Source organism: Acromyrmex echinatior, chromosome 14 (assembly GCF_024713525.1).
Source record: "Acromyrmex echinatior isolate Ae372 chromosome 14, ASM2471352v2, whole genome shotgun sequence".
NCBI lineage: Eukaryota > Metazoa > Arthropoda > Insecta > Hymenoptera > Formicidae > Acromyrmex > Acromyrmex echinatior.
The window spans coordinates 9,239,801-9,248,093 of record NC_141865.1 but is presented as its reverse complement, the minus strand read 5'-3'; the positions used below and the strand labels follow the sequence as shown (position 1 = coordinate 9,248,093).

General features: G+C 28.5%; 4 protein-coding genes across 22 annotated transcripts in view; 2 read left to right on the top strand and 2 right to left on the bottom strand.

Annotated features, from left to right (window-relative positions):
* Nucleotides 1–64: 64 nt before the first annotated feature.
* Nucleotides 65–2,965, top strand: mRpS31 (mitochondrial ribosomal protein S31). Its single transcript, XM_087413110.1, has 8 exons — nt 65–203; nt 347–479; nt 894–1,107; nt 1,500–1,584; nt 1,664–1,796; nt 1,961–2,185; nt 2,370–2,587; nt 2,670–2,965. The coding sequence occupies exons 2-8, from the start codon at nt 454–456 to the stop codon at nt 2,936–2,938; spliced, it is 1,170 nt and encodes a 389-aa protein (XP_087269236.1). The 5' UTR covers nt 65–203; nt 347–453; the 3' UTR covers nt 2,939–2,965.
* Nucleotides 2,966–3,090: 125 nt separating this feature from the next.
* On the bottom strand, nt 3,091–4,438 carry LOC105148844 (uncharacterized). Its single transcript, XM_011060812.2, has 4 exons — nt 3,926–4,438; nt 3,651–3,790; nt 3,452–3,524; nt 3,091–3,344 (listed from the first exon to the last, which is right to left on the bottom strand). Exons 1-4 carry the CDS (start codon nt 4,115–4,117, stop codon nt 3,168–3,170), a joined length of 582 nt encoding a protein of 193 aa, XP_011059114.1. The 5' UTR covers nt 4,118–4,438; the 3' UTR covers nt 3,091–3,167.
* A 607-nt stretch (nt 4,439–5,045) lies between these two features.
* Nucleotides 5,046–7,316, top strand: eIF1A (eukaryotic translation initiation factor 1A). The gene is made up of 5 exons (XM_011060811.2): nt 5,046–5,229; nt 5,429–5,512; nt 5,597–5,833; nt 6,019–6,119; nt 6,334–7,316. Exons 1-5 carry the CDS (start codon nt 5,214–5,216, stop codon nt 6,337–6,339), a joined length of 444 nt encoding a protein of 147 aa, XP_011059113.1. The 5' UTR covers nt 5,046–5,213; the 3' UTR covers nt 6,340–7,316.
* Nucleotides 7,317–7,460: 144 nt separating this feature from the next.
* The window catches only part of LOC105148838 (uncharacterized), an 85,627-nt gene continuing 84,794 nt past the window's right edge, over nt 7,461–8,293 (bottom strand). For 16 of the 19 annotated variants that reach the window (XM_087413099.1, XM_087413081.1, XM_087413090.1 and 13 more), the window contains one exon: nt 7,653–8,293. This exon is cut by the window's right edge and continues 1,686 nt beyond it. The gene's annotated coding sequence lies outside the window, so the exon portion shown is untranslated. The other 3 variants (XM_087413097.1, XM_087413098.1, XM_087413100.1) reach the window with 1 other exon arrangement.

Genomic DNA, 8,293 nt, shown 5'->3' with positions numbered 1-8,293 from the left:
CAAGGCGATTTCATCATTTTTATATTTAAACTTATTAATTGTTAGAAACTACACTCTAATAAAATCTTTTACCGACGGTAGGGGAGAAGAGAATGTAATGCCTCCTAAGTTCAGAGGTGCTAGTATCTATTCCCAATATGGCGCAGGCCATATGATAATTGATAACATCGCCGGAATGATTGCTCTCAAGCTATTTTCTTTAGGTTAGGATTTCTTATTTTTAATCTTATTATTTTGTAATTACTATTTTGTTATTAATCTTTGTATGTAAATATTTGACATATACAGTGCATTATTGTCGTTATTAACATGCGACTGTCAACTTGATTTAATTTTTTCTTATTAGATTCTGCGGTCTCTATAATTACTTGTTCCTAATAAGAGATTCTATCAAGTGCTATTTCGTGCTCGTTTCTCAGTGTGATATAATTGAGTTGTAAAATATTTGCAAATATGTTGCCCTTACACATATTATCAAAGTAAGTACATTTGCATTATATTGAAATTAATAGATAGTTGAAAATGTTGTGTATTTAAGATGTCTGTCGAGAAAGTTTTTCTATGGCTTAATGTGTAGACTTTTTATTATAATAAGCATATAATAATGAAATATTGTGTAATTAAATATGATTATATATCTTCAAGAGTAAGTCGTATAGTATACTTTTCAATTTATATTTTATCTACATAGTTTATCCCTCTCTCTCTCATTTAAAATTTTATAATTAAATTAGATCTTTATTTTTTTATACACATACATGCAGTTATGCTGTATAAAGTGATTTATTATATTATTATTGATTTATATTTTTATTAGACTTGTATTGTTGTGTATGAAATACTATCTATTAATTTATAATTTTTATTATTATATCAAGAAATATATTTCACAGATGTAATATAAGATCCTCAAGCGGAATATTATTTCAATGGATAAATATTTCCACAAGATTCTCTTCATCTTCATCATCATCAGATTCATCAGATTCTGATTCTGATTCAGAAAAAACAAAACCAAAGGCAACGCATATTAAAAGTGCAAGTTCTGCAAATGCAACATCAGACAATAAATATGATTTGGAAAACTTCTTGAATAACATGATACAAGTAAATTATGAGATTTTTGTGTAATGATATCTAATTAAATTTAAATTCTGTTAAATCCAGAACATATTATTTCTCTATTAGGAATCTCTATTATTTTATTCTATTTTTAGTAAACCATACAGAGATACTAACAATAAAAGTTTTTACTTTAAAAAAATAATAAAAACATTTTCTTTTTTTTTTAAATGTTCTAATATTTAAAAATAATTTTTTTTAATTATTGCATTTAAGAACACAGAAATCAAATTGAGTATTTAAATAATAATTATGCTAAATTGTGTTTTAAAGTAAAATGTTGATACATTTAAAAGTAATATATAATGAGATATTTTTCAGAGACAAATGTAAGCTAGTATATACTTTAATGAAGATATCTGTTATTACTTTTTTAGACGAGAAAGACGCAGAAAAGTATTGATGTTGCCATGCAGCCTAAAAAGAAGAAGGATAAATCAAATAAAAAACCTGAACCTTTTGGTAACTTTATCTATTGATAATTCTATCTTTGTGCAGGTTTGTTCACGTCTTGCTTAATGTGTTAAATTTTTTTTTGTAGAAAAGAAAATAGTAAGTGCGGCAGAAGATGTGGCTAACGTGCTTGGTGGAGATAAAGCCAAAACAACATCAGACTTGCTTGAAAAAGTTCTTGCATCTAGAGTAACAGCATTGAAAGAAGAACAGGAAAGCATGTATGTAGATATATTGTTGCATCACTAAGTACAATAAATTATATATATTCCATATAATAATATGTATGTTTACACATATACTATTACTTGTAATTCTATAATTTTTAAAAATATTTTTAAAAATATTTTTAAAAATATTTTTATGATATAATTTTATTTAACAGTAAAATGCAAAAAAATGTTAAACAATTGCCAAAATACGATATACAAAAAAGTTCCCAAGACAAACATTTAAAAAAACAGTCTATAATACGAACCCTGTTGAACGAATATAAAAACCAACCAATAATAAAAAAGAAAGTAATTGAAGATAGTATATCAAGAAAGTTATTACAAAATGTTAAAACATCTAAAGAGATGTTACAGGATAAAAAAACGCCTCGTGCCAGGTATTGCAAGAAGTATAATATTAATTATTATATTATTATTATATTATAGAGATTAAATCCATTTATACAAATTATATGGTATTATTTATTATATTACATTATAATCTAACATATTTAGATATTTTAATATATTTTAAATATTATATATTTAACGCATAATTTTTAATTGATTATTATATAATAGATCCAAAGATATCGATTTGTGGAATGGAAAGCCTAGTGACATTTTTGAAAATGTGAATGCTGCTTTACCAAATATACCGGAACTGAAAACATGGGCAGCATTAGAACAAAGAGAATTAAAAACATTGACAACTTATCCACCTGCCAATATTTTTCAAGAACTAATTCTTTGGACGGAGCAAGGAAAATTATGGAATTTCCCTATTGACAATGAGCAAGGTTTCTACTACACGTGCTTATATATTATGTTCTTCTTCTGGCACTTGGAAAAACTGAATTTAATTATTTCTATATATTTCAGGAATGGAAGAAGAGCACAATGTTCATTTCTCAGAACATGTCTTTATGGAACGTCATCTGAAGGAATGGTGTCCTAAATCAGGACCAATTCGTCATTTTATGGAATTAGTGTGTACTGGACTTTCAAAGAATCCATACTTGACAGTTCAAGAGAAAATTAAACATATTATGTGGTATAAAGAATATTTTGAATCTAAACAAGACTTGTTGCAAGAAGTAGGAGTAATTCAGCAGCCAATCTCTGACAAAATAAAAGAAATTACAGAATAAAATAACATACGTTAGTGTATTCTACAATTTTAATGTATTTCTTATTTTTAAATTTCTCCTTTTACATTCCCATTCATAAATATATTATAAACATAATACATATATTATAAATAGTCAAGTAGATCAAGGATAAATTATTAAATTACTAAGAATTATTTAAATATATAATATTATTTTTATTATGTACAATATACAATTTTATTGACATGCAAAAAAGTTTAACTTTAAATTATAAATATGGATCCTCATAATCTTCAATTAGTAAGTTTTTATCTACAGATAATTTCACTTGTATACCATCAGTCACAGGATTCATTGATAATATAACAATTCTATTTATAACTAGCAATCCAGGATTATCCACATTTTGATGTAAAATTAAATCGATTTCATCTCCTATTTTCATCTGTTACAATTATTACATATATAATTGTACAAGATATAAAGATAATAATAATTTTTTCTAAACTATATCAATAAGTTCCAGCTTTATTACAAAAATAATAAACTTACCTCTTTAGCTTTCTTTAATATTTTATTTCTATTTATACGAATCTTGCTTGCATAAAAGGCCTCATTAATTTTACTAAGAAAAATGTGAAGTAAATAAGATTTAAATAAAAATATAAAATAAAAATATAATATGGAGTAATATGTTATATTTGTGCAAATATAGTAAAATTAGACATACACAAAGTAAAATTAAACATACTTGCGAGAAATTCCAAATCCAGCTTTGGAAATGGTATCTAATCGAATAGAAGGTATCTTTGCTTTGATAACTTTTGAACCTATGGGAGCTTCTTCCTCATCGTCTTTCTCCTCATCAGAATCTTCATTCTCATCTTTCTTCTGTAATATATTTTCAAAGAGAATATATTCATCTGTGTTTAAAAGCTTACCAGAGGGACAAATAAGTAGAAGATAATTAAATAGGTCATATTAAAGAAAATAAATTAAATAAATTAAATAAATTATATTAATTACAATATTAGCAGCCTTCTTTTTGGATTTGAATCTTTTTACTATGTACAAGTGACAATGATTTTGTACACTATTTGATTTTGTATCGCCATTACACAAGAGATTTGATTGTAAGGGATCTCGTAGGCGACAAAATGTACGCGCATTGTAACACACCAATCTCCTAATAACATTAACTGTCATTTTGGATAACATAATCCAATCTTCATGAACTTATCCAATCACAATTCGGAATGTCTACTTATTGGTTAGATAACCTTTCACAAGGGAGCGAACGTTCGTAACTGTATCGAGTTCTTTTCCTGTCGTATATGTATTAAAAAATGCACAATATGGACGTTTTTAGTTATAAAATATTATAAACATTAATTATTCCTTAATTATCTCAACTTTTAAGATTAATCGCTAAATTAAGAGATGTAGGTTTTCTTTGTAACTGTACTCTACGGAAAGAGTGCACAATAGACTCATTCTTCCTCTTTTTCTCTCCAATGTCTAAGTATATATATCTATCTTATTTTGAGTGCAGAATGCGCGACGCAATGTAATTATAAAAAATAATATAATTATAAAGATCTATCACTGCATCCGTCAGCGAGATATTATTATATCTCGGAGATTTCTAAATAAGAGAGCAATTCGTGACGAAAATAAAAATCGGAGCATAAAAGTCGAATGTAGAGAAAAGTAACAATAAAATCGTAAACGAAGTTTCTAGAAAACGAAATGTAAGAGGCATTTAAATAAATTTTTTTACATTTCAATCCCAATTTTCGTCTTCTAGAAGCTTCCATCATTTCAATTCCAATTTTTGTTTTCTAGAAACTTCCATCATTCAATCTCTTTTAATCAGTTTAGTATAGTATAGTCTAAGAAAAATGGACGAATCCAACGATTTGGAAATTGCGGGATTTGTGTCGTAACATCCGTGAAATTGGACAAGCCGGAAGTGTACAATTCTCGAGTCAAGTTTGTTGTTAATCGAAATTTTTCGTAAATTTTTCCTCTTTACGTGCTCATTTTTTTCCACCGATCTGTTAATCGAAAATTACGAAAGTATTTATCATTTAGATATCAAAACTGAAGAAACGAACAGTTTCATTTTAGGCTGACATCCCACAGTCCGCAATCGACCATCTTAGTAACAACTCTACGGCATTCTGCCACAACGGCCACAACTCGCAAAGATCTTCGAAGCGTTGCATCGCATTGTCACTTTTCGTCGAATTATTTGTCGTGTATTTCGTCGAATTATTTTCTTCGTTGTTGAGAAAAATCCTGCTAGAGCATCATGCCAAAGAATAAAGGTAAGTACAATCTTGATTCTATCCCGCGTCTTGAATTCTCGATTTTTCAATTATCACGTTTTGTCCCACTAATGTGGTTAAGTTTGTAACTTAACCTAATTCGCGTCAACGTCATCCTCGAGGCGACTCGAATCTCAATTTTCATCTTTTTACATGACTCGCTGAGAACATTATCACGCAAGCTATGCTTTGTTCGCAGGAAAGGGAGGTAAAAATAGGAGAAGAGGAAAGAATGAGAACGAAACTGAAAAGAGAGAGCTGGTGTTCAAGGAAGATGGACAAGGTGAGAGTGAAATATGGTGCGAATGACGCGACATCCTTTTCGGGAACGAATGTTGGTTATTTACTCGATGTTTGTTTTGTGCAGAATACGCTCAAGTGACAAAAATGCTGGGCAACGGTAGGTTAGAGGCCATGTGTTTCGATGGGGTCAAACGATTATGCCACATCCGAGGCAAGCTGCGGAAGAAGGTTTGGATTAATCAAGGAGACATCATACTGATCGGACTGCGAGACTACCAAGATGCTAAGGCAGATGTTATATTGAAGTACACGTCCGATGAAGCACGTAACTTGAAGACTTACGGCGAATTCCCAGAAACTGGTAAGTAGTATTTTAGTACATTTTGCAATGGAAATTGTGAAATGTGCTAATTTAATAGAACACCTTTCCCAATTTTTGATTAAATTCTTAATCTTATAAATTATCTTACAAGTTGTGAAACAAAATTTTTTTTATCCAAAAAAATTTCTATTTTATATACTTTCTAACATAAAATGTTTTCTTAGTGCGTATCAATGATACAGTAACCTTCGTGGAAGATGGATTCGATGAAGACATTGAATTTGGGGATGAAATTAGCGATGATGATGAAGATGATGTTGACAATGTAAGTTTTTATATATTTTTTAAAATTGTATATATATTCTATCTATTTTTCATATTATAATTTTTTTTAGCTTTTCTACACTTGTTTTATATGCAATAGCAATTAAAAAGCTTAGCTTATATTTTTCTCTATTTTTTATTTAGTTTACTTTAGTATAAGCAATAAACTGAATAGTGCTACATTCAGCATGTGATATATATCATTCTCCTTACAGATCTGATGACCCGCAGTTTAATAATAAAAAAGGTACATCACGAGATCGTACATGGGATCATCTATTCATTTCAAAAATACAATTACACGTCAAAGTTTCCTTCTGTCGAGTAGCTCATCTCACTGTATGTATCTACAAATAAATCGTCAGTTTATGGGTAACATCATGTTCCAGTTTGAATAGTTGTTTTTAATATTGTAAATTTTTATAGGAGCGTAAATTCTTTCAAATAGCGAAATTACAAATATTTAGCATATTGAATTAAATTTTGCGTACGCGTCAGATTAATCAAATCTACGTTTGTATATAATCAATATGCATCTTTATATGATTGTTTTTCTTTGTATATTTCTTTTTTATCTATTGTATTATCTGCCAATTTGTGAAATATACATATACATATATTATTAACTCAGAAAATGAAATATCACTCAGTAAATATTCTTTTTATATGTTGGAATGTCTCTCATTAAAAATTATCTTTCAGAAAGCGAATTAACGTACAATTAAACTTGTCAAATTTTGATGAGATTTTAGAACTATTACTAGTATAAATTGCTAAAGTAATAAATTAAAAATATTAAATTAATAAAAGACGCATGAGAAGGAGTTTTATGTAACTTTCCCGTCTTGGCGTTCTTTTATTATTGTTTCAAACAATTAACACATACGTTGTTAGTAATATAGCTATTCAGTACAACACATAACGCGTGCCACATTTAATTCTTAGGACATGCGTTTTGTTATGTAATCAGTGCAATTATTCAATGCATCCTTCGTTATAAAAGGAGATTACAGTGTATGTCGCATTTCGATATTTGGTACTAGCAAAGGCGAAAAAAATGTGCAAATTAATTATTTGTATAATTTTTGTTTTGATAAAATCCGGATAATGTTTAAATTATAATATAAAAGCGGAACAATTTGATTGTGAATTTGGATTTTTTTCATTAAATAAAATTGCGTATGTAAATGGAAAAAAACATACTTACTTTCCCACATCTTTTCCCTGTAACATATCGACTAGAAGATTTATACAGTATTTCTCTTTATTTACAAAAAAAATTTATAATATGAAAAATGTGTACTTACGTAAAATTGCTTAGTTCATATCCGAAATATACTAGTTTTCTTTTTTTTTAATGTAATTAAATAACGATATTTGAAAACAATAAAAAATGTTAAATCAGATGAAAGAAAAATATACACGAAAAAATAGATAGCGATTGATTGGTTATTTATCGAATGTCTAAATATAAAATGAAAGAATGAAATAGGTGTCCTCTTTCTTTATCTTTCCATTGTAGAGGACATTGTAATTCTGATGCAACATTTTATTTATTATGCCGCTGATAGTTCTCTCACATAATAGTATAGTAAATTATAGTCTCTTTTTGATACCTTGACGTCATGCAATGCTATTGTAGTGGCAGCTTAATGCCATTATAATATTGAGGAGGGACATGTAATTAGTATAGGGAGAATATGCTTGACTGCTTGACATATTATGTTGTCCACAAAAATTAACTTGTACAAAAGTATGTGAGATATAAAGCATCAATTCGACCCTGGCACGTCAATGCTTCAATGATAAGTGGCGCAGATATTACATGTGTTTAGAACAATATTTTCGTATTACATTTGTCGGTAACGTAAAATAATACAAAGTATATTGCTATTGCACATGAAACATACCGTTTGTGCCACGTAATATGATGACGTATAACTGTATCTGTAATAATGATACATACAAAATATTTATCCCTTCGGGAGATAAATCGTGAAACATCGTTGATAGTGTTGAAGCACCAGCGTCGCGGTATTCGTAATGAATTATGTACCAAATGTGACGACAATACATGGGAGCATATTATTTTATTTTGATGCGCGTGTGTGATTGTGCCTTTGGTCCTTAGGTCAGATAGGCTCTAGGCAAGTCTATTAAACGTAGTATAACAGT

Coding starts and splice junctions, on each gene's coding strand:
- mRpS31 (XM_087413110.1), top strand. CDS start 454: ATGTTGCCCTTACACATATTATCAAA. Junction 480..893: donor CCCTTACACATATTATCAAA/GTAAGTACATTT, acceptor TATATTTCACAG/ATGTAATATAAGATCCTCAA. Junction 2,588..2,669: donor CCCTATTGACAATGAGCAAG/GTTTCTACTACA, acceptor TATATATTTCAG/GAATGGAAGAAGAGCACAAT.
- LOC105148844 (XM_011060812.2), bottom strand. CDS start 4,117: ATGTTATCCAAAATGACAGTTAATGTTATTAGGAGATTGGTGTGTTAC. Junction 3,791..3,925: donor AAAAGAAGGCTGCTAATATT/GTAATTAATATA, acceptor AATATATTACAG/AAGAAAGATGAGAATGAAGA. Junction 3,525..3,650: donor GGATTTGGAATTTCTCGCAA/GTATGTTTAATT, acceptor CATTTTTCTTAG/TAAAATTAATGAGGCCTTTT.
- eIF1A (XM_011060811.2), top strand. Junction 5,513..5,596: donor GTTCAAGGAAGATGGACAAG/GTGAGAGTGAAA, acceptor TGTTTTGTGCAG/AATACGCTCAAGTGACAAAA. Junction 5,834..6,018: donor CGGCGAATTCCCAGAAACTG/GTAAGTAGTATT, acceptor ATGTTTTCTTAG/TGCGTATCAATGATACAGTA.